The sequence below is a fragment of the Macrotis lagotis genome, chromosome 1 (assembly GCF_037893015.1).
Source record: "Macrotis lagotis isolate mMagLag1 chromosome 1, bilby.v1.9.chrom.fasta, whole genome shotgun sequence".
NCBI classification, from domain to species: domain Eukaryota; kingdom Metazoa; phylum Chordata; class Mammalia; order Peramelemorphia; family Peramelidae; genus Macrotis; species Macrotis lagotis.
In genome coordinates this window covers 19,307,285-19,332,753 of record NC_133658.1, presented here as the reverse complement: position 1 = coordinate 19,332,753, position 25,469 = coordinate 19,307,285, and the positions used below count along the sequence as shown (strand labels likewise).

General features: G+C 37.8%; 1 protein-coding gene and 1 long non-coding RNA gene across 3 annotated transcripts; one reads left to right on the top strand and one right to left on the bottom strand.

Annotated features, from left to right (window-relative positions):
* Positions 1-3,689: 3,689 nt before the first annotated feature.
* Positions 3,690-24,942, top strand: LOC141494194 (OX-2 membrane glycoprotein-like). 2 transcript variants are annotated; one of them, XM_074195305.1, is made up of 5 exons: positions 3,690-3,744; positions 4,760-5,092; positions 19,728-20,030; positions 22,992-23,110; positions 24,723-24,942. In XM_074195305.1, exons 1-5 carry the CDS (start codon positions 3,690-3,692, stop codon positions 24,816-24,818), a joined length of 906 nt encoding a protein of 301 aa, XP_074051406.1. In that variant the 3' UTR covers positions 24,819-24,942. The 2 variants fall into 2 exon arrangements, with proteins under 2 accessions (XP_074051406.1, XP_074051403.1); XM_074195302.1 differs by having other exon boundaries at positions 22,992-24,811.
* Positions 10,482-25,255, bottom strand: LOC141494209 (uncharacterized). The gene is made up of 3 exons (XR_012470377.1): positions 24,740-25,255; positions 16,027-16,091; positions 10,482-10,806 (listed from the first exon to the last, which is right to left on the bottom strand). It is a non-coding gene; the product is annotated as an uncharacterized LOC141494209 (long non-coding RNA).
* Between the last annotated feature and the right edge of the window lie 214 nt (positions 25,256-25,469).

Sequence of the window (25,469 nt, the reverse complement as noted above, 5' to 3'; positions counted from 1 at the left end):
CATATGAAGACACAGAAAACATATTTCTCTGTTAGTCATGTTACAAAATAAATTACAGACAAAAAAGGAAAAAAAATAGATAAACCATATGCTTCAATCCATATTCAGAGTTCAGCGGTCCTATCTCAGGAGATGGATAACATTTTTTAATCATGGTTCCTTTGGATTTCTTAGGGATATAGAACTAGTTGTCACATTCCTGGATTAAAGCAGCTGTCTAGTGTTATATCTCTTTGGACATAGTTCCTGATTATTATTAAGAATGATTGGACTGGGGCGGCTAGGTGGCACAGTGGATAGAGCACCGGCCCTGGAGTCAGGAGTACCTGGGTTCAAATCCGGTCTCAGACAATTACCCAGCTGTGTGGCCTTGCGCAAGCCACTTAACCCCATTGCCTTGCAAAAACCTAAAAAAAAAAAAAAAAAAAAGAATGATTGGATTACTTCACAACTTCATTAAAAGAGCATCAGTATTCCAATTTTTTCCATATCCCTTCAAGAATTTATCATTTTCTTTTTCTGTCATGTTAACCAGTCTGACAGGTATGAGGTAGTATCTCAGAGATGGTTTAATTTTCATTTCTCTACTTAGTAATGATTTAGAACATTTTTTCCATGTGACTACTAATAACTATTTCTTCTTCTGAAAACTATCTGATCATATCATTGGACCTATCAATTGGAAAATGACTTGTATTTTTTTTCATAAATTTTGCTCAGTTTCAAATATATTTATCAAAGGTGCTGGTTATAAATCCCCCCTCTCCTGTTTCTTGTTTCCTTTATAATTTTGACTATATTAGTTTTACTTGTGCAATGGATTTTTAATTTCAAATAACCAAAATTATTTTACTTCTCATGATAGCCTATCTCTTGATTAATCCTAAATTTGTGTTAGTCATCGAGCTGACAGGTATATTTTTCCATACTCATCTAGTTTATCTAAGATATTACCCTTTAAATTTGGGTCATTAAAATCCATTTTGACTTTATCTTGGTAGATGGTGTGAGATATTGGTCACACCCATTTTCCTGCCCCCCCCCAATCTTTATTACATGGTATTTTTTTATCCCCAAAGTGTGGTTCTTTGGGGATTTATTAAACTCTAGATGACTAAAGTTATTTACTGTTGTATACTGTGTGCCTAATCTGTTCCACTGATCTGGTACTGTATTTCTTAACCAGTATCAGAGTGTTGGGGTTTTTTTTTTAGGTTGTTGCAAGGCAAACAGGGTTAAGTAGCTTGCCCAAGGCCACACAGCTAGGCAATTATTAAATGTCTGAGGCTGGATTTGAACTCAGGTACTCCTGACTCCAGGCCCGGTGCTCTATCCACTGGTCCACCTAGTCACCCCTACCAGTATCAGAGTTCTTTGATGATTACCACTTTGCAATATAGCGTGAAGTCTTAAAATGCTAGGCTTCACATTTTTTTTTTTCATTGATTCACTTGATATATTTTTTTTTGGCAAAGTAATGGGGTTAAGTTCCTTAAAAGCTAGGCTATACAGCTAGGCAATTACTAAATTTATGAGACCAGATTTCAGCTCCGGTCCTCCTGACTCCAGTGGTGCTTCTTTCCAGTGCGCCACTTAGTTATTCCTTTGATAATCTTGACATCTTGTTCTTCCAGATACATTCTGTTATTTTTTCTAGCACTCTAAAATAATTTCTACATAATCTGATTGCTATGGTACAGAATAAGTAAATTAACTTACCCAGAATTGCCATTTTTTATCACATTGTTTTGGCTTATTTCTGAGCAATTAATATTTCTCCAGTTTTTTCGATCTGTATTTTGTAATTATGTTCATATAATCTCAGGAACTGACTTGGTAGGTAGACTCCCAGATATCTTACATATTGTCTGCAGTTATCTTACTTCCCCCTGGATTTTGTTAATTGTATGTGGAAATACTGATGATTATTTTATAGCCTGAAACTTTGCTTGTTTCAAATAGTTTTCCTTGATTCTCTAAAATTCTCTCTCATCTGCACAGAATGAAAATTCTGTTTTTCCATGCATATTTTTATATCTTCAGTTTCTATTTCTTTTTAATGGCTATAGTTAACATTTTGTTGAATCTAGAATAATAGTGATGATAATGCGTATCCTTTCTTCACCTTTGTTTTTATTGGAAAGGCTTCAAGTTCATCTCCATTATACATAACACTAACTGGTATTATGATAGATACAACTTCTCATTTTAAGAAAGTATCCATTGATTTCTATGATTTTAGTAATAATGATTGCCCTCCATTTTCAAGAAGACCAGAGAGGCAATGCCATGACAAACACATAAATTGGATTGAGTGAGGAGGTCTGTGCCAAGTCCCCAGCCTCACTTTCTCCTCCAGAGTCATCTGGGTCCAGTGGTCAGATATGGATCAGGACCACTGCAGATGGTCCTGGATGTGAGGCAATTAGGTTTAAGGACCTTGCCCAAGGTCACACAGCTAGTAGGAGTCAAGTGTCTGAGGCTGGATTCAAACTCCTGTCCCCTCTGACTCCAAGACCTGTGCTCTATCCTCTGTACTACCCACTAGCCACTATGATTTTGCTATTTTTGAAAGGAATGGCTATTGTATTTTTCCAAAGGCTTTTTCAGCCCCTATTGGCATAATCAAATGAATTCGCTAATGATATTGATAAGGTTATGCTGACAGTTTTCCCAATATTGTACCATTCTTACATTCCTGGTATTAATCCTACATGGACATATGTGCTGCTTTTGTGATATATTGCTTATATTTCATGTAAATTCTTGCTTTGGTATTCATTAAGAAAATTGTACTATAGCTTCCTTTGTCCCTGGCTCTGTTACGAAAGTCATATTTGTGTCATAAAAGGAATTAGGTAGGATTCCTTCTTTCCTCAATTTTTCAAATAGTTTGCATAGTAGTAAGATTAATCATTCCTTTAAAATTTAGTAAAATTCACTTGTAAATTCATTTGGTCCTGAGGATTTTTCTTAAGGAGCTCTTTGATGGCAGTTTTTCTAAGGTATGGTTATTGAAGTATTCGATTTCCTTTTCTGCTAATCTGGGCAGTTTATGTCTTTGTAACTATTCATCCATTTCACTTAGATTATCAATTTGACTGGCATCTAATCGGGCAAAATAACTTCTAATAATTGCTTGAATTTTATCATCATTGGTGGTGCATTTACCCTTTTCACTTTTGATATTTCCTTTTTAAAATCAAATTGACCAATGGATTGTCTTATTTTACTTTATAAAATCCTCTCCTAGTTTTATGTACTAGGCCCATGGACTTTTTTTTAATGTTCAATTTTATTTATCTCTCCTTTTATTATCAGGATTTTTATTTTGGTATTTAATAGGAATTTTTAAATTTGTTATTTTTCTCATTTCTTTAAAATTGCAGGCTCTATTCATTTATCTGTTGTTTCTCTAATTTATTGAAGTAAAAATTTTACATGGAAGAATGGGCTTATCATTTTTTCCAAGTTGATAACATATTTCTTGGAATTTTGATTGGTATGGCACTGAACAAAAACCCAATTCTCTTCACAAAACTCAAGAAACAAATAGAATACTTTCTCATTTTTGGAATTTCCAAGTCAAGCCACTTTTGTCTTGTGAATAACACGTAGAGCATAAAAGGAAGAAGTTTCTGACCAGTCACTTAATTTGTCTGAGAATTTCTTTTGGTTTCATAAGCATGATGCTGCTGCTGATAGTGTGTGTGGTTCTTTCTCTCTCTGGGAGCATGGTTGCTGGTATGGTCAATTGATGAAAGGGAATTAAGCAACAGATGAGGGAGAGAGGGTGGAGAGGAGCACTGGTTCACATTGTTTAGACACTGATCTAACTTTTTAGTTGATGAATTCTTAAAGAGACCTGGGAGTTGAACCTGGGACAAACTTTCTTTGGGTGGGGGGTAGCTGTGAAGGATAAGATTCAGTTTTGTATTCATTGTGTGTATATTTTGTGAATATATATTTTATGTGCTTGCATGTGTATCTGTCATCTTTCCTTAAAAGTAAATTCCTTGAAGTAGGATTGCATTTAATTTTGTTTGTTTTTATCCCAGCACCAAGCCTAGTTCTAGATGCTTAGCTTTGTCCTTAAGGAATGATTATTTATTGACTTATGAAATGGATAATATTTTAATAATACATTATAAAATAATAATTGTTAACTATTACTAGCAGGTTGTTATTAGAAATGACAAACCCTCGGGTCATTATTCAACCTGAGTGACTGGAGGTTTTTCAAGAAAGACCTTGAGGACATAAGAATTGGTAATTTGTGAATGGTCTGGAAAGGGTGTTTGGGGAACATTCTACTACATAGGAAATGGAAAGGTTTGAGAATTCGAAATGAGAGGAGAGAGGATGATGATGTGTGTCAGATGATTTGAATTGAACAGCAATGGGAAAAATGCCACTGATATTGCTGTTTTAAGATGATTGTTTGACTTCTATTTATGACACAACAGTGGAATGATTTTGATCAAGAAATTGAATTTCTTCAAAGTTGATCACAGAGTTAGAGATTAAGATTATTTAAGGGGTCATTGAATCTAGTTCCCTCCTTTAACATTGGAGGAAAAATTACCCAAGATTGAGAGATAATAAATGGAGAAATTAGGATATGAGTCCACAGCCTTGAGCCATCTTTTCATTGGCCCATCTAATTCTCACACTAACCACCTCATGGATTTGTTGTGGAGAAGGGCTTTGTGAAACACAATGCAATTGAACTCTTTTTGTTATTTTTTTCTCTCCTCAGGCATGGGAAAAGTGATTCACAAGACAAAAGTGACCAGCACTGTGGGAGAGAATGTGACCTTGTCCTGCCAGTTGTCTGCAAAGAATGATGTTCTCCAAGTCACCTGGCAAAAAGAAGGTCAGACAATAGATAATATAGCTACATACAGCCCTAACCATGGTCCCAGATTACTTGGATCCTACCACAACCACGTACATGTGACTCAAAGGGATTTGAAATCCTCGGCCATCACCTTTAAATCTGTCTCCTTAGAAGATGAAGGATGCTACAGATGCATTTTCAGCGTTTTCCCCATAGGACCTGTCCAAGGCAGGATGTGTTTGAATGTTTTTGGTAAGTCATTAAATTGAAACTAGGGACAGATAAACTTTTCTCACAATATAAGACTTGTTCTTCTTTGGGATAAAAACCATTGTTCCTTAGGGGATGTGATATATGAGGGCTATTTACCAAGAGCGTATTTCAGTTCCTATAAAGGGGGGAAATCAATCTTTCTACTTGGGAGCACTGACTAGAAATGGTAGGGAGATGATGGTTCCCCTTGACTGGTGGTTTTTGAGCAAAGACTGATGAAAGATTCATTAGGCACTTCATGTAGTTGCATTGTAATTTTGATTATAGATAGAACTGGATGACTGCTGAGCTCTCTCTTGCAGCTATGACATTCTAGGATTCTGGTCATATTGAAAATAGGATAAATTGAAGTTTAGATGAGGATTTTGCCTTCCTTCTTGAGGACTCTGAAACAAGCCCTTATTTTTTCATGTGATGCTTTGAGGGGCCCTGTTAATACCATTTCCATCATATCCACCTTTACTCCCCACCAGGAAACATAATGGTGGATGCTTATAGTACTGAACTAGGAAACAGGAAGAACTGAGTTCAAATCCAACTTGTGTCCCTTGTCAGTTGTGTGTTCATGGGGAAATCACTTTAGAACAGAATCAATAAATAATCATAAGGGGGAAAACTACCTCAACCTTGGATTACCTTGAAAAAGGATTTGCTCTCAGAAATTAGAGTTCAGGGGCAGCTAGGTGGTGTAGTGGATAAAGCACCAGCCCTGGAGTCAGGAGTACCTGGGTTCAAATCTGGTCTCAGACACTTAATACTTACCTAGCTGTGTGGCTTTGGGCAAGCCACTTAACCCCATTTGCCTTGCAAAAACCAAAAAGAAAAGAAATTAGGGTTCAAGCCAATAAGTTTTTATTAAATGTCTACTCCATGACAGACATGGTGCTCAATCTACAGTACCTTGCCCTAGTCAGACCCCATCAGGAGAATTGAGTTCAATTTCAGGGACCAAAATTTTAAGAAATATATTGAGATATTAAAGGATGCACAGAAAAGGACAATTTGGTGGGTAAAATGCCCCTCTGGTTGTTGTCATGTGAGAATTAGTTGAAAAGAAATGCAAATGTTTAGACCTGAAAGGGATAAAAAGATGGGGTAGTGTGAATGAGGGGAGAGGAGCAGCAGTAGCCAGTAGGCCTGATTCATTGAGGAGGCATTTGGCTTGATCCATGGGACCCAACAGGGCAGAACCAGGGTCACAAATTGCAGTGTCATATTCAAGTTTGAAATTGGTGGGTTTGGGAACAAGGAAAGGAAAATTCAAGCTAACAGTGAAAACTGTCCAAAAGTGGAATGAATTCCTTTGAGAAGAAGCAGTTCCCACTCATCAGAGCTCTCTAAGCAGGGACTCATTGGGTGTATTTTTGTGATTAGTCAAAATATATGAATTAGACTAGATGGCTGCTAGCAATCCTTGTTTATCAAAACTTCTATGATTTTTATAGAGTCTAAGATATGGAGAATATCATTAGCCAAGGTTTAAGCATGTAGGAATCACCTTAGAATGCTCATGACACAATGAAGACCCTCACCTTGCTGGAATCACTGGATCACAAAATCTCAGATTTAGAAATAGAATACCATTAGGGGATCACCAAGTTGCATTCCCTTATTTTGCAAATGAAACCAAGATGCAAAGACCAACACAAACAAGTAAGTTTCTGGGATCTTTCCATTTTAGACCTTGCTGATTCTGGGAAAAGCACTTTTCTCCAACATGTTATTCTAACTTCCAGTAGGAACCATAGGATAAGAGGGAGATGGGTCTCAGCAGTCATCAAGTTTAACAATCGAATTTTATAATGAAACTAAGCTTAGAGGTCTTGAATGACTTTTCTTGGATCTTATAGCTAGCAAGAGTCCAAGTCAGGATTGTGGGCACATTGGATTTAAGAAGGCACCCCAAAATCCAAAATTTTCAAGAGATTTAAATACTAAAGACTGACTCATGGACCAGAAAACCCAAAATACTCAATGTTAGAGAAACTGAGACCAGTAAGCCAAAGACATGAAACCTGAGAGTGCCTAAATTAGAAGCAAATTTTGCAAGCATTTTCATGTTCTCATTTTTTTTATCCATCCATCTGTTATCTACTTTCCTATTTATTCATCTATTTTCTATATCTACCTACACACACACACACACACACACACACATATATATATATATCCTTTTATTATTCTTTTGCTTTTCTTTTCTTTATCCATCAGTTTATTTATTCATTTATCTATCCATTCTTTCATTTATTTATCTATATTTTTCATTCACTATTTCATTTTATTGTGTTTTATTTTTTGCTTGTTACTATTTTGCTTATTTACTTGCTATCCTTTTTTTAAATTATTTTGGTATTTATTATTTGTTTGTTATTTGCTTACTTGCATATTTGTTTGTTTTTTCATATTGCTACTTGGAGTGATTCAGAAATCCTGAGACAGGAAGGGATTTCAAGGTCTTCTAGTCCTACTCTTCTCGTTTTATGGAGGAGAAAACCACAACCTAAGAGAAGTTTCTTGAACAGCACCAAGGGAGTAAATGATACAGTCAGGATGTGAACCCAGGTTTTCAGATTCAAAGTCCAATATTCTTTTTACAACGTTAGACAGAAGAGTTTCTATTTGATCATCAAAGCAATAGACATCCACAGAAGTTCCTTGAGTAGAAGAGAAACATAGTCAGAATTGTGCTTTTGAAATAATTATCATCTGTATGGCAAATTAATGAATATAGAAGGGTCAACATGTTTTTTACTGAGCACCCACAATGTTTTGAACACTGTGCTAAAACTTAGAAGACAGAAAACCAGAATAAGATCATCCCTTCCTCTTGGAGTGAGGATTGGGGGGAGGACAGAGAGATGGACCATTTCCACAGATAGTTTATGTTTGTATGCATGCACACATAAACATTTATAAACACAAACATGATAAATGCAAAATAATTTGAATGAATACCTATAGACTGTTAGCTTTGATCTTTGACTTGGTGGAAGTTAGGGTTCTAAGACATGCAAATGAGTACATAGATCAATTCAAGAAAGGGAGACAAATTAGAAGACAGGAGGAATTGTCTTCTCTCCACTTCAGAGACTCTGTTCTTCCATAGTTCTTAATACTAAAATGGAGGTGTAATAAGATCCATTCTATCCCAGGAGTGAAGATCTATATTGAAAAACAGCACAGTGCTTGGAGAAAAAATTATAGATATTAAAAAAGTCTAGGTGAACAACATAGGGGGCCTGAATTAGGCAAGCACCTGTACAAATTACAGAAAGAGAATACATGAGAGTTGCGTCCTAGTTGAAAATGACATGTTCATCTTTGAAGAGACCCCCCACCAAAAAATAAACTCCTTAAAAAAACTTGTGGATCCAACATGGAAAGACGCTGATTAACTTGTTCTTCAACTCATCTCAGCCTAACAAAATACTTCCCTTTCATCCCTGAGAGACTTGAGATGTTTAGTCAATAATCCTGTGAAAATATTATATGAATGAGTCTCTTGGTCTTATCCAATAAAAATAATAAAATAAAGAAGAGGTAAAGATAGAATTTCTCCAAATCAGAACACTTCAGTCTTCCCACCTTTCCACCTCCTCAGCATTACTCTTCTTCTCTTTCATTAACTTGAATTCTTCAGACTAGGAGTTGGTCAGGATTCTGGGTTGGGAGTTACCTTTCTTTACCTTCCCCTTTGTTTTTCTTGGAATTTTCATTTCTTCATGTGCAAAATATGGGAGATAGTATAAGGTAATGAAAACCTGGATTTGCCTTGGAATAGGAGCTCCAGGGCAGCTAGGTGATACAGTGGATTGAATTCCCAGAGCTAGAGTCAGAAAGACCTAGGTTCAATTCTAGAACCAAACACTTTCTAGCTGTGTTCCTTAGTTTGTGAATCTATAAAATGAACCAGAAAGAAAATGGCAAGTATCTTTGCCAAGAAAATCCCAGTCAGGTCACAAAGATGCAACCACAAATGAATCAAAGGATGAACAACTACAACTGTTTGTAAACTTTATACCACTATAGAAATATTATGTGCTATTAGATAAAATGGTTTATAATGGCCTTCTTGTTTGTAAAACCCGTAATGGCAGAAGGAATAATATGAAAGAATAATCTTTATGCATTCTCTCCTTCTAGGAGGTATATAGAAATCACAGGTTTGGTTTAGAAGACCAGCTTTTGACAGGTGTAAAACTCAAGGACTTCACTGGGGGATGTATAAAGGATTTTGTAACTAAAATATGCTTCAACTATATGTCTTAGGATTCTATCGCAGGTGGCAAGGTGGTACAGTGGGTAGATAGAACACTGGCCCTGGAATCAGGAGGATCTGAGTTCAAATTAAGCCTCAGACACTTAAGAGTTACCTAGCTTTGTGACCTTGGGCAAGTCACTGAATCCCATTGCCTTGCAAAAACAAACAAAAAATAATTCTATTGCATAGGTAGGGAAGTTGAGGCACAGAAAAGACTTTTGAAAATGCACTGATTTTCAAGTCAAAGGACATGTGTAATAAGACTGCCTTTTTTGTTTACTACTGTTTTGGCCTTGGGCAACTCAATTAAACTCTTTCCTCAATTGTAAAATGAAGGGACTTGGCTAAGTAGCCTCTGACCTCCTATCTATGTCTAAGATCTATAATCCTGTGGACAATGGACATGGATCAAATTGAACTGGGAAGTCACCTCCCATAATTCTTTAACTTAATTTTTTCATACTAAGGCTTCTGAGCAATACTAGTAGATAATGGGTTTAATGACCTTTTTCTGTGTTGAAAATCTTAGTGTCAAAACTACTGGGAAAGAGAATTAGGGAAGTTTCTTGTGACAAAGTTATTGCATTGTCATTTTAGTTTCTTTGGCACTGTAAACGAAAATAGATTGCAACTTGGCACCTAATCAGCTTCCTTAATATGTGTAGTATGGAGTTCTAAATTGAACCAAGAAGGCACCAAGGCCAAGAGGGAAAGGGAAACCCATCTGAGGTCTTTCCAGTAACAAGAATTCTGGTGACCACCACTCAGAGGGAAATGTTTTATGGGTGGGGATTTCAGATGGTACAGATTCTGTCAAGGGTTTAGAAGGTTGAAGTGATAGGAAAAGTCAAGTGCTGGGGCAAGATCAGATTCAAATTTTTCTTCTTACAAAATCAGTTAACTTCTCTGAAACTCAGTTTCTTCATCTGTTAAGTGGGAATAGTTACACTTATTTAATTCTTCCCCACTGGCCTGCAGTTGATTTGAAGCTGAAGTAAAATAATTTTACAGAAAGTATATTTTTGTAAATTGTAAAGCACTGTGAATATTTCAATTGGTGATATTATTATAAAGGGGCCATTTCTCCATCAGTTTACCCTACACAGATTCAACTTGATTACTGAATTTGATAATACACTAATACAGATCAGAGGTCCTAAGGAATGCTCCTTCCCAGAGGAAAAAATTGCTCATTCCTAACTAGGTGGCACATCACGACTTACTTTTATGAAGTGTTCCCTTTAAATATTATTCTTGTCATGTTAGTGGTAAGGGAAAATAAGTCATAGAAAGGTTAAGTGATATTTCCAGACTTACCCAGTCCCTGAGTTTCAGAGGGAGAATTTGTATCTTGAATCTTCCTTGGAATTAGTCAGAAACAGGATTGGATGCTAAACTGGATTATTCAATCAATCAACCAATAGCTATTAACCTGTTAATAGTAGGTACTGAGTCAGGTGAGGAGCATATTAAAAATAAGTCCCTACCCTAAAGAAGTTGATACAGGGGGAGAAAGAGAGAGAGAAAAAGAGAGAGAGAGAGAGAGAGAGAGAGAGAGAGAGAGAGAGAGAGAGAGAGACAGAGAGACAGAGAGACAGAGAGAGACAGAGACAGAGAGACAGAGAGAGACAGAGACAAAGAGAGATACAGAGAAACAGAGAGACAGAGACACAGAAATGGATATAGATGGATAGACAAATTGATAGAGAAATTGATGGATGTGCAAATTGATAAGACTGACAGAACTAGAGATACAAGATACATATAAATGGATAGACTAATAGAGAGATAAAGAAATTTAGGGAGACAGGAAACAAATGATAAATTGATGAATTAATAAAAAGATATGGATATCTAGACAAATTGATTGAGAAATAGAACTATAGATAGATGCAGAAATTGGTAGAAAGATAGCCAGTCAGATAGATATCATATACAGAAGAAAAAATGGATGGATAGACTGAGAGCTAACTAACTTGATGCATATATAAATACATGGTATTCTTGGAGGCAGGACAGTATAAAACCTTCAAAGTATAAGCATTTTGAGCTTTAAACTATACTAAGACTTTGAGGAATAGTCATGTGTGTGTGTGTGTATTTGTGTGTGTATGCACACAAACATGAGTGTATATATAGATATAGATATAAATTTATCAATATGTAAATTTTCTTTGAGTTTTTATGTATTTCCTCTAGCCATACATATTCATATCTATATATCTCTATCTATCTCTCTATCATTCCAAGGAGTTCATTGCATGGGAGGAGGTGCTCCAGGCACAGAGATAATGACTTCATGGTCACATCCTATTTCCTTTCTGACCCCCTTCTGCTTCCATTCCTCTTGGAAATATTTAAATGCCTCGTGTAATCTCATGTCTTTCCACCACACACATAGCATGACTAGATGATCAAGTTCTCATGATCCCAGGGACCATTAAAGGATCCTATTTTTATCATAGGAAGGAGCATAAGACATCTTGTAGTTCCAGGGAATCAGGCTCATAACTCTAAAGCTGGAAAGGAGCTGAGGGGTCATGGAATTCAACCCCTCATTTTAAGATGTGAAATCGAGGCCCAAAGAAGGTCTTGTGAACCCTTTTGAACTTAACCAAATTTACAAAGGCAAATAATGGCAGATCCCCAATCTGAGCTCAGTTTCTCGGGTTACAGCTTGAGATCTCTTCCCATTTTCTTTCTACTTTTTGAAGTTTAAGGTTTCCTCCCTTCTTTCCAGACCTACATTCATATCACATTTTTTGGAGAATGCAGACACCTTGAGGACAAACCTAGTTCATATTTGTCCATCCCTATTAATATTACGTTCTTCCCTGACTTCTGAAATAAATTACTTTGGGTCCAAGAGATCTTTAAGAGTTTTCATTTCCTTTCCTTAGTTTAATTTTTATGAAAATTTAACTAAGGTATTGAACGTTAAGTGCATTTGTGAGGGAACTAGCTTCAAGTTTGGGCTCTGCAGAGATACAGAATGGTTAGCAAATTTCCTTAAGTAATATTCTAGAGACAACATTATAGTTATTGTTGTAGGGAGAATGCCTTCCATAATGGATTTAACTCTGAAGTCACTGTTGGATCTCAAATTTGTGATTTCAAGGAAATACAGTTTCTTAGCAAGGAGCAAAAATGACTTAAAATGGGACATATTTGGAATTTAGATTTAGCATGAATAAGAAGGGAACATTCACAAAAAATTTGGAACTATTTTATCAAATTTTCATAATTATTTCACCTTTGAAAAAAAAGACTTTATTTGCTAAGGCAACATGGAAAGGTGGAATTGGGAATATCTGGGCCATTTGACTGTTTCTTTAGCTTTGTGACTCCAGGCAAATAGGTTGGTCTTTCAGAGCAGCAGTCAACATATCTGTAAAATGGGAATAACCATATAAGCACATCTACCTCACAGAGGTTTTGTGAGTCTCACATAATGCCCTATATGAAAAGAAATTTGTAAACTTCAAATCACTATATGAATGCCAGATGTGATTAATCACCAACACTTATTAAAAAATTACATTGTGCTACACACCAGGTGGTACAAGAAAAAAATAGAAATAGTTTCTGACCTAAATTTTACAGCATGGAAGAGAGGTTTTCATCCATCTCTTCTCTTCCCTTCCCTTCATTTTTTGTTTCCTTTTCCCTTTCTTTCCTTTCCCTTCTCTTCTTTCCCTTCCTTTCCCTTCTCTGTATGAGGAGTAATGGAGACCTGAACTAGAGAGCCATGTGAGTGAAAAAAGCAATATATATATATATATATATATATATATATATATATATATATATATATATATGTCAAAGATTTTGTGAAAGAAATGAAGACACAACTTGAAAGTGATTGGCTGTGTGAGTGAGGAAGAGTCAGTTTTAGGTACAAGCACAAAGAATTCGGTTTTAGATAGATTAAATTGGAGGTGACTATGGGACATCCAGGTGGAATTATCCAATTAACAATTGAGTTTGGTGGTGGTAGGAATTGGAGATGATGAGCTATCAAGTCCAATGAATTAGGGAAAGTTAACTGTCCCTCTCTCTAGGAACCACATCAAGAACAGTGAATACAAACAGGAATCTGTCCAGCATGCTAAGTACAGCAAAGAACAATGTGCAAAAGAAGAGATTTCTTTTATGAAGAGAAGGAAGGGGATAGGACCTCAAATTTATAAGACAGAGAGTAGAACATTTTTCTACTAAAAAGAAAAAAAAAGGAAATAGGTAAGAGGGAAAGAAATTAAGTTTTATCCAATCACAGATGGCAGGAGGGCAAACTGGGATTTTGATAATTTTGGCTTGTGGTAGATTTGTAAACAAGAGTTCAAATCCTGACTCTAAATTTTCCTTGATGTGAGACTTTAGATAAATCATTGCAGGTCTCAGAGCTCAGTATCCTTATCTGTTAGATGTGGATTAAAATAATCATACCATCATACCCATAGCTCTGTTAGGAATCAAGAGTTGGGCAAATCTTAATTGAAATACTGAAGAAATGGCATTATTACCAAATAGAAAGTAGAAAATAAGGCAGATTTTCGATTGGAAAAGCAGTAACTACAGTGTTTAGGAGGGCATGAGTACATTTTTGTCTTTCCCCTGTACTTGTTTACTATTCTAACTCCCCCCCCCATATGCTTTTCCTCCTTGATCTTAGTTTTCTCATTTGTTTAAAAAAAAGGTGAACTAGATAGCTTCTGAAGTTCTTTCTGTGCCATAACTGAGATCCTATTACTACGTCAGTCAAAGTTCCAGGCCTCAAATTTTGACTTTACCAGGGGCTTCCTTAAGAATCTCAATTTGCTAATCTGTAAAATGTGTTGGACTAGATGAAGACCATGCTACAGTAGAATGAGTAGTTCGAATCTCATTGTTGATATCCCCTCATTCCCTTAGCCTTTCTTGGCTTTAGTGTTCTTGTCTACACAAAAGGAGAGGAGATGTGCTAAATAGTCACTGATTATGAAGGTTCTCCTTAACTCTGCATGTCTGCTTGTTCCAAAGAGGTTATACATGTGTCATTCAGGAGATAAGAAAAATGGAAGATAAGTATTCAATTTTTAAGCACTTGGCCTAAGTGGCAGCAGAGCTGGGTTCTAATTCTAGTGGTACCACCAGCCAGCTCCTTGACCTTAGCCCAGTAACTTCCCCTTACTTTATATTTAGGATCCTGAGATCTCCACCCATTATAGTCAATTATGGTTTCAATTTAAACAGCTGACCTAATATGTGCTATGCTGGGAAGTGACTAAATTGTTTCAGAGGAAATATGCTGACCAAGGGAAATGGAAGGGGAAAAAGTGGAGGTCAAGATGGGCAACGTCTTGGGAAGGGAAGTCCTGTCAGAGAGACATTATAATGTAGAAAGACACTGGGTAAGAGGAAAAATAATGACCTTCAGGTTTTGTCTATACTGTTAATTAACTGAGTAACCATGAGCAGGTCACTACACATCTCTAAACACTGGTTTCTGTAGTAATCAAAACTTTTTAAAAACACTATGTAGCATTATCTACACTCTTGGAGACTCTGGGAGTCTTTGGGGGAATAGTTACTATTATTATTCTCATTCTACAGATAAGGAAACTGAGGTTTGAGGAAATTTGATGATTTTTCCTTTGTCACATACCTAGTAATTATCTGAGACACAATTTGGACTCAGGTATTCCTGACAGCAATGATTCCAACATCCTATTCATTATCCCTCCTACAAAAAAGGAAAGATGGGGGGGTTGGGATGGTAGCAAGTCATGAAATTCTCGGTCACTACCAATTCTTCATATCTCTGACCCTACTTAAGGGGATCAACTTATAAAATGTGAGGAGCTGTTCTAAGTGCTGATGCCCTCAGGTAGCTCCCATTCTTTGGGAGAGACAACCTGTACTCATATAATGTAAAATAAAGATAAACCTGAAGTCAGGAGACTTTTGTCCCAATTTCAATTCAGATAAATAAATAGCTATGAGATCATGAGTGAATTGTATTTCTGAACCTCTAGGTTCTCTGTAAAGTAGGGAAAATGATAGTAACATTACCTGTCTGAAATGATGGTTGGAGGGAAAGTACAGTTTTAGTCTGAAAGTATTGTGTAACTGTTAGCTAGTATTAGTGAGATGTAACCAAAGTTGTAGTAGATAATTATACTGCAAGATCAAAGAAGATAAGGGGAATTCAAGGATAATACCCTTGGGTTTTTTCCCCTCTCTCCAATTCCTACCAATAATAATCAACAGATTTCTCTACCCTCTCAAAGAAATGAGGGGATGAGGCAATCGTTTCTTCTGTTATGGGCTAAGGAGGAAAATCCCAAGTGTGATCTGGAAGATATGGGAGTTTCTGATTTTTGTTTTGAGCAAGAGTTGAGTGGTTTATATGCAAAGGGATGTTTAGCCTGGAAGATAAAAGACTTAAAGGGATGAGGATGTCAAAACTTACTACTTTCTTTAATTATTTTGCCTAACTGTCCTTAGAAGAGAACTGGAAAGAATAGACCACCTGGGATTCAGAGACCTGAATGGTGCATGTCAGAAAGAGATAGGTTTGTGTGGATAATAATTACAGATCTAACAGTTAGAACAGTCTCAAAGTAAAGAAGGCTGCTTTGGGAAGTGTCTGAATCAACCAAAGTCAACTCACCAAGCAGAGTTGTAGAAAGGATCCATGCTCCAGTGGTCTCCAAAGTCCTTGCCAAAGATGATCGTCTAGAGTCAATGAATCAACAATAGACAAGGAGTATATAAAGATAGGTGTAGTACTAGGCTGAGTATACAAATAATACAGATAACTGAATAATCTCTACTTTCAAAGAGTCATCCAGCAATGTAGTTCTTTGAAGTTACGAGGATATGAACTAATTACTTTCCATATCCTTACTCTAGTATCAGGCTAATGGATTCTCAAAGAGAACACATGGCTCACTCTTGATCATCCTCTTGCCCCTATCACTGGCTGAGTTTAGGAGATAGCTTAGATTTATGACCTTCTAGCTTGCTGGAGGGAGGGGAAGTTCCGGAAAATTTCTTCAAAGGTCATTAAACAAAAACTTCTAAATGAGAAAAAACACTTTAGAAATTATCTTGTTCGTCTTCCCTTTATTTGTAATGGTACATAACTCAGACTCAAACTCTTCTAGTCTTTTCTTAGACTATTTGGTGCCCATGAGCATAATTGCATTCCACTGGTCCCAAGGCAGAGGAGAGGAAGGATAGCACTCACTTCCAACTATTATGAAACTCTTAGTTATAGAAAGAAATCATCTGATATATGAGAACTCCACAAAAAAAGGAAACTGATTTTCACTAGTGTCCTATTGTTAGGACAGCCAGTTCACTAGAAAAGATGTATCAGAAAACAATGTATCATAAATGTATGTACAGATATATCATAGATATATCATATTCAAGACACAAAGGACCTCAGAGACAAGACAATCAGTATACAAACATTTTAAAGTGTTTTCTATGTACTCAGCATAATTGATACAAAATAAAGACAAAAATATGAGCCTTGCCCTCAAGGAGACCATTATAACTGGTTGAATTAAAATAGAAATAACAGCTTAAAAAACAAAGAAAAGATACTTATAGAGTAGATGGAAGGCAATTTCAGAGAGGAAAGCACTAGTGGAGGTAGAACCAGAAAAGACTTTCTAGATTTTGAAGGAAGTCAGGGAATCTAAAAAGAAGTGATGAAGAGAGAAAATCTTTCCAGGCTTAGAGACTAGTCAATGCAAACACCTAGAGGTAGGAGATAAAGTATTGTGTGTGTGGAAGGCCAGGGTTACTAGATTACTGGATGGCAGAGGGTGGGAAGGGGAGGAAAGTGTAAGAAGACTGAGAAACAGAAAGAGACCATGTTATGAACCCTTTCATTTGACAAATGAGGCAAATAGACTTAGGAGAGGTGAAGAAGCTTTCCCATGATCCCATAGTTTCAAAGTATCAGAGGGAGGACTCAAATAAAGATCTTGACTCTGTTATCATACATTTTTTAAAGGGCAACATAATTTCATTTTGTTTTTGCTTTAACTTTTCCAAATTTTATAAGCCCCACTCCAATACAACCCAGTATTTCTCAGTACATCACAAAAAAAGAAAAAGAGGATTATAGATAAAACTACAGATCTTAATTACATGCTGTTTTCTTTCTTTCTTTTTTTAGTATTTGCAAGGCAAATGGGGTTAAGTGGCTTGCCCAAGGCCACACAGCTAGGTAATTATTAAGTGTCTGAGATCAGATTTGAACCCAGGTACTCCTGACTCCGGGCCTGTGCTTTATCCAATGTGCCACTTAGCCACCCCTACATACTGTTTTCTTAAAAAAAGTTTAGAATAATTATACTGTCCTCCTTACTTTTCCCTCTAAACTTCCTTCTGTTCCCTTCTGTACATTTTAAATACTTTCTATTGGCCTTCTCTTTTGGGGCTATAGGATTTAGGAGGCACCACTGTTGCTAGTCTTTCTCCACTCCTAATTTAAAAATTTAGTGAAGCAAACAAACAAAAATATCCTACTTGTAACAAATAAGTACAATTAAATAAAAACTTAGAAATAGAGGCTGTGTTCAAAATTATGTCTCTTTTGGCTCCTTGAATTCATCACCTCACAGTCTGGAAGGTGATAACATATTTTATCATGTGTCCTCTGGAGACATGGCTGCTTATTTTATCAATTAATATTCTAATACTTTCTAGTTAATTTTTCTTTAAATTGTGTAAATTATTATCCTGGTTCTCATCACTTCACTTTGCATCAGTTCATAATACTTAGGATTTCTAAAAATAATTTCTTTCATTATTTATTATATATATAATATTCCATTAGATTCATTTAGCACAATTAGTCCAGCCATTCTCCAATTGATGATATTCCATTAGCTTTTAGAATCCTTTATTTTGCCCTTTATGTTTCTTTTTCTTCTTTAATCTTCCAACCTTCTTTGGTATTAGCAAATGTATTTTGCTTGCACTAGTTTCCTCTCCAAGTCAAACCCTATTTCTTAGCCTTTCTATTTATTTTCTTTGCTATATTTCACACTTAATTATAGTGTTTAACTTTCCTTTATGGCGTTTAGATATGAATTTGGTTCATCAGATTCCTGCTTTGCCCATCCCCACCTCCATCTTTTGATATTCATCACACCATAAAGAAATACAGCATTGTACTCTCTTCTTCCTCTTTTCTACACTAGTGTTTTCTTTTTATCTCCCTTCTCTTTTCCAGCTTTTAAAAAATTAATTCATTCATCTTTTAAATTTTCATCCATTTGTGCATATTTCCAAGTTACAAAATTTCCCTCCACCCTTCCTTTCCCGCCTTTCCTCCCCTCAGTAGGGGTCAGATTAGCATTTTACATACATATTTTGTTAAATGTATTTACAAATTAGTCATTTTTGGCATGAGGAATTAAGATTAAGGGAAAGAGATACATAAGAGATAATTTTTATAAAATTCATCAGATTTGGTAAGGGTGTTTTTTTTTTCCTGTGTATTCTGTTTTGCTTTGTTAATTGTTTTAGCATTCTGGACTGTCAAGAGGAGTTGCTCCCATCAAGGTTGCTTCTGTCTGTTAGCATTCTATTCACTAAACCACATTTGTTACAATTTTTGGAAACACTCTGTGTGGCCATGTTAGAGGATGAGATTCTCCTCCATTTCTAGCTGATAGACCAAAAAGGACTTAATTTCAGATGTAATAGCTCCTCCTTTCCCTAGGGGCAAGTTCAACTGCTCTTGAGGGAAAGCCCTTGGAAGCTTGGCCTAGGCTTAGATGATAGAAGACTCTGGGGAGAGAAGGCAGTAACTCAAGGGAAGATGCTCTGAGATCTTCTATTCTGACCTATGTCTGAAGTAAAATTCCAAGGACCAAAGTCAACAAATGGTCATCTAGTCTTTGCTCAGAGATTTATTTTCAATAAAGGGGAACCCCTAACCTCATAAAGAGGGGTCCCTTCTAAATTTGGACAGTTTGAATTGCTAGGAACTTTTCTGCCTTTGGTTTATTATCTGATTTCAAGCCTAGATTTGTCTCTTCACAACTGGCTTCCCTTAACCACCCACCCATGATCCCTGGTTCTGTCTTCGAGGGCTAAAAAGAAAAAGTCAAATTCTTCCAAGTTTACCATCCTTCAAATATTGGAACATAGCTATTATGCTAGTCCCACGTCTGATTTCTTTAGCTGATCTATACTTAGTATAAATCAAGGATTTCCACTACTGCGTTGAGTCACAGTACTAGTAGCATGGCTTCTGGGTGGGGTGGGCAAAGGCTGAGGTTTTGGTCTCCTCACTTTGATTTCTCAGGACTTTTAATTAGGGTTCTTTTGTTATACCAACAGCCATATCAAAACCCAAAGTGGATGCACAACTCCTGACACGGGAAGAAGGCGATGTAGTGGCAGTGAGTTGCCAGGCAACAGGAAAACCGGCCCCCAGGATCTCCTGGGACCAGTCAGATGACTTGGTGATGATACCACATCTGTCATATGTTTGGCATCCTAACAAGACTGTGACTGTCATCAGCAACTTCACCTACAACCCTGTCCAGCTCCTCAAGGATTGGTCACCGTTTTGTACAATTCACCATCCAGTCCTCAACACAACGATTGCACTGAATTATCCAATCCATAAACCTTCTGTAGGTAGGTAGAAGCTATTGGCAGAGGGGAAGGGGGACATGGAAATATCTCTAAAGGAGAAGGGGGCAATGGGAGAGTTTGATCATGTCATATAGGAAAGAAAAATGGATTTTGAGCTAGAAAGGATATCATAAATTGACTATTCCAACACCCTCATTTCAGAGCTGAGGTAACTGAAGTCCAGAAAAAAAGGGGGGAACTTTGCCAAGGTCCTCTAGGTGGAAAAAAACTGTTATCAGGATTGGAACCCCAAATTTTGGAAACCATTCCCAGTGATTTGTTTCTTACATCTTACAACACATTATGTTGCCATCCCAGACCATACACTAATCCTTCACAAGCCATCACCAAGTTTTTATTACCCAACTTCCTGGTCTACCAAAGTAGGTGCTGGGAAGACAATGACAAAAATAAAATCATTCCCTGCCTTCAAAGAGCTTCCATTTTAGCATTTAGGAAAGAGTCTGGGGATACAATGATACAAATGAATCAGTGACCACCTTCACATGTACATACAAAGAAAGCCGTCTGAAAACCAAAAGTAATTCATTTTCTCCATTTCCACTCCACATTTCCTACTAAGAGTCTTTCTGCAGCCTAATCTGTACCGGCAGCCTGTTTTCTGCTTTTCTCCTTGAACACCATTGACTGTACCATTCTGACTTGGGGATTTACTGGACAGCAAGGGAAAGACAACAGTGTAAAGTGGTAGCACAAAGAAAAGCGAAAACTACGGTAACCAGCACACCCAAAGCTAAGGTGTTCTTGGGTCACATTAAGGGCATGGAGGCTCTCAGGTTTAAGGTTGCTGCCATAGTCCCCTTGCACTCTGGTCTTGGCAGACAGCATCAGAAGTATTATGATTGATCACTATTTGGAATCAAGTTTATGAAAAGTCTTGCTTACACAGGCCAGGGACCTGGGGTGACTTACCCATGACCACACATGTAATAAATGGTAAAGGGAGAATTTGAATTCATATCTTTGGTTCTTTCTACTGTTCCACATTCACTAATCTTAGGTCCATGATTTATGAGGATTTAGTGAGGAAATGGGGGATATTTAGGTTGAAGGAAAGAAAACTGGAGGCATAAGGAGGGCAGTAGGCAAGGAGAGCATAATACATTTATTCTAGTTTTTTAGAAGTTCTCAGGAAGAGGGAAGTTATAGTCCCAGAAAGACCAGAAGCAATGGATCGAAAAGGAGACAAATGGATGCTGGATGGGAGGGAAAAATTCAACAGTTAGAGCTAAGTAGAAGTGATATGTGCTTTAAGACGTCGTATCAAGGTTTTGATTCTCAATATTAAATTCCTTAAGAAGGGTACTAGTCAGAGAATTGTTTTTTTCATGGTGGGTTAAAAGACAATAACTTAGTGGATATTAAGGTCCTTTGTAGTTCTGAATTTTTTTGTTTTTGTGATACCCTGACTTTCAGTTACCCTCAATGCCAACCTGGTTACATGTCAAGACTTCCCTTCTTTCAACCACACTGCTCTATTTTGGTTTTAGTTTTCTAAGGATATGAAACAAGTACCTAATTTGATTTCCTTTTTAACCCTTTAATATAGACAGGACTTTCCTAATTCCTGCTAAGTAACAAACAGAAAGACAGCATGGTTTTATTGCAAGGAAACTGAATTTTCAATTTAATATTATTATAAAGGTGGATCCCTCAGTAAAATTTCTTGAAATCAATCTTATCCTCTCCTAGCTCCTTCCATTTTATAAGGCAATAATAAGTGGAGACTTCTCTCATCATCCTTAGGTAGAAAGTCATTGTCATTTTACAGATGAAGAAACTGAGTCTCAGAGAAGGAAGGTGATATATGAGGTGATAAAATGAATATGAAAAGTAAGTCTCATGAGACTACATGTTTTTATGGTGGATAGAACAGGACTCTAACTCAAGTCAGAGATCATAGACTGAGACCTAGAAGAGGTCTCAGAGGTCACTGAATCCAATTGCAGGTGAGGAAACTGAGACTCAGGAAGGTATACAGGCTCATAGATCCAGAACTGAAAGGTAACTCAGAGGTCACCTACTCCAACTCTTATCATTTATAAGTGAAGTATTGAGACCCAGGGAAATTAGGGCTTGTTCAGATTTGTACAGGTAGTAAAAGAGAGAGCTGGGCTGGAAATTCCAGGAGTTTTCATTCCATTTCACACTACACCCTCACCTCCTAACCTTCCCTCACAAAAACCATAGCCCACATTCTAGTGAATGGAAAAGGTCAGAATGAGAAAGCAGAAATCTAGATTTTTAATCATGACTTTGAGGCTTACTAACTGCTTTTCCTCTCTAGGGCCCCAGTTTCCATTGGATAGTTAAGTGGAGTGGGCAAGATAGTGGAATTAATTTATCTACTTTTTGGCCCTACCATCTTTTCTCTCCTTTTCTAATAACTATATTAAATATTTTAAATATTTCTCTTTCTAGTAATCATAGAATCATCAAGCAGTGACTTAGTGGTGTGGTGAATTGTTAAATGAATTTAGACTTAGAGTACTTGAGATCAAATCTCACTTCCACAACTTGCTACCTGTCTGACCTTGGACAAGATATTTAACTATCTGGACCTCAGTTTACCCATCTGTTAAGTCAGAAGTTTGGAGCAGATGGCTATATTTGTGATACCTTACTGATCTAGCTCCATGATCCTTTCCATCTGCTTTAGCACAGTTTCCTCATCTGTAAAACGAAGACATTGATCTTGCTTGATCTGGCCTCCTTTATCTCTTTCTTGGTCTCAGTTTCCTCACCTGAAAATAGGGTGGAAGGCCTCCCCTCAGGTCCCTTCCAGTTCTCTATCCATTGTTCTAGAGGAAGCATTTCTTCCTATCAGCCTGTCCCACATAGTCAGGCAGTCAGTAAGCATTATGGAGTTCCTACTGTGTTCCAGAACCACTGCTAAGTGACCTAATTCACATAACCTCACCTCCTGATGATCTTATCTTCCAGGTGAAAGTAAGCTCCCCCTCATAATCTGCCTCTCTGTTGTGACTATCGTCCCTCTGCTGGTACTCTACATATGGAAACAATCAAAGGGCACCTGCCCAGATTGTGAAGCTCTGCTCTTGGTAAATATGAACATTCTTGACCCAAAGGGTTACTTTCTGCACATAGTGGCCACTATGTTTGTTTGGAGGGGAAATAGTGTAAACTGCCATATGAAGGGCTAGAAGTTTCAGGAAATGAAAGTACTTTATTCTTGGAACTGGGAAGACTGGATTCTGATTCTGTCTCAGACATCATATAGCCACATAACCCTAAACAAGTTACTTCTCTTCTCTGAGATACTAATCTATGAAATGGGGATAATAATATGGTTCCCTTCCCCTTTTGTTTGCTTTTACTTTCAATATATGCAATGGATTAGAGCAAGACATATTTCAAAGCAAACACAAGGTTATTGTTAAAGTAAAATGAGATAATGCATGTCAAGTAACTTTGTGTAGTTACCATGCTCTGCAAACTTCAGTCATGGTGAGAAGCCAGGATATCTGAGCTCACTGCAGGCCTAGGAACCCAGAGAAGTAGATGATGGCAGCTGTGTGGGAGATGCATTAGAGGAGACTCAGGGGCAAGGAACAGCTAAAGAAGTTTCAAACCAGCTCTTGTTGATGATGATAAGAATAGCACTATGTATTTTGGAGTTTACGGAATGCTTTACATGTTGTCTCATTTCATCTTCATAGATGCTATGATTATTCTCATTTTACAGAATTGGAAACTGAGGCATGCAGGTCAGGGCTGATAGCTAGCAAATGTGTGAGAAAAGATGGTCTACATTTCAATTCCATTGATCTATTCATTAATCTATGCTGGTTCCTTAGTCTATCCTTAATGATATTTTCAAGTGCACACTATAATCTTGAGACCTTCAGATTAGAGAAATCACTGGGATAGTTTGTGTGGTTGAGTAGAGAATGCATCTGTATTTGGAATCAGGCCTGGGCATCAGCCCGCCTCTGATGCTTCCTACTTGTGTGACTTTGGGTACATGAGTTTTCCTTTCAAGACCTCTGTTCCCTCACCTGCAAAATGATGAGTTTGGACCAGATGGTCTCTGAACTCCCTTTCAACTATATGAATTTATCATATAAGGAATCCAGGAGGTCAAGAGATATAAAGTGCTGCCTGAGGCACACAGAGAGGGAATAGTAGAACAGCTGTTTTAACTCAGAACTTCTTTTCTTTTTTTTTTTTAAGTTTGTTTGTTTTGCCAGGCAAATGGGGTTAAGTGGCTTGCCCAAGGCCACACAGCTAGGTCATTATTAAGTGTCTGAGGCTGGATTTGAACCCAGGGACTCCTGACTCCAGGGCCGGTGCTCTCTCCACTGCGCCACCTAGCTGCCCCTGGAGCTACGTGTAAAGATCACTTCCAACTCCCTCTTTTTACCATTTTACAAAAAAGGGAATTTCAGAGTCCTTCATAGCACACAGTCCTCTATGGATGGTTTAGCTCCTCTCTAGGGCCTTTCTATTAGCACCATTAGGGCAAAACTTTGTTTTCACATCTAGCCACTGTCAAGTCCCAATGAAGGTATTCGTATTGTGAGTCTATGGGAGCTGGGAAAGGTTGAGTCATTGTATTAAATACATTGGAATGAATTCTGGTAAAAAACCAAAACCCCAAACTACAACAAACGCAAGGCGAGCAGGAACTTCACCAGTGCTATTTCCTAACAGGGTATCTCTTGGCTTACTCCAAAGACCTGCTGTGGGAAGTTCTGGAGCACAGCTTCTCCCAATATACCCAAGCAGGAAAGGACGGCGGATGTGTGAGGCTTTTTGCAGTCCCTGGACGTCTCTCCAGCAGCTGCCTTGCTGGAGTGGGGGGCGGCTGGACGGGAGGCCGGCCTTCAAGTCGGCAGGCCTGGGGCTGCAGCGGCGCCTCAGAAGCCGGACACTGTCCCTGCGGGGCTTCAGGCCTCGGACGGGCCGTCGCCGGTCATTCCAGATCAGGGGGCCCGGCCGGCCCCGGAGGAGGCCGCGGGGCCGGCCTGGAGGCCCGGCCCCTCAGTCAAATCCTGCTGAAGAGCTCGGCCTGGCCTCCCCTCCCCGCCGTCCCGTCTTCTTCAAAAATGAAGGACCAACAGGATGATCTTTTTTGGTAACTGCTAAGTCTGGTGGCGCCTGCGTCGTGGTTGTGGGAACCAAGAAGGTTCTCCAGCCTGTGGTCAGTTGCCTTTTGAACTGACAAGTGCGCTGCGTCATCGAACCGGACGGATCTCTGCAGCCTATGGCCAGCTGTCTTCTTGAACTGCGCCCGGCTCTCCAGGGGCCTCATCTTCCTCATCACCAGGAGCCCCAGGACCCCGCCCACTAATGAACATGCAACAGACTGTTTCCTTCAGGCCAGCTCCCAGAGTCCTGATGACTTGTCTGGGATTCAAGGATCTCTTGATTTTTGTATCTCGGATTCATCCACTGCAA

Coding starts and splice junctions, on each gene's coding strand:
- LOC141494194 (XM_074195302.1), top strand. CDS start 3,690: ATGCTGCTGCTGATAGTGTGTGTGGTTCTTTCTCTCTCTGGGAGCATG. Junction 3,745..4,759: donor CTCTGGGAGCATGGTTGCTG/GTATGGTCAATT, acceptor TTCTCTCCTCAG/GCATGGGAAAAGTGATTCAC. Junction 20,031..22,991: donor AATCCATAAACCTTCTGTAG/GTAGGTAGAAGC, acceptor CTTATCTTCCAG/GTGAAAGTAAGCTCCCCCTC.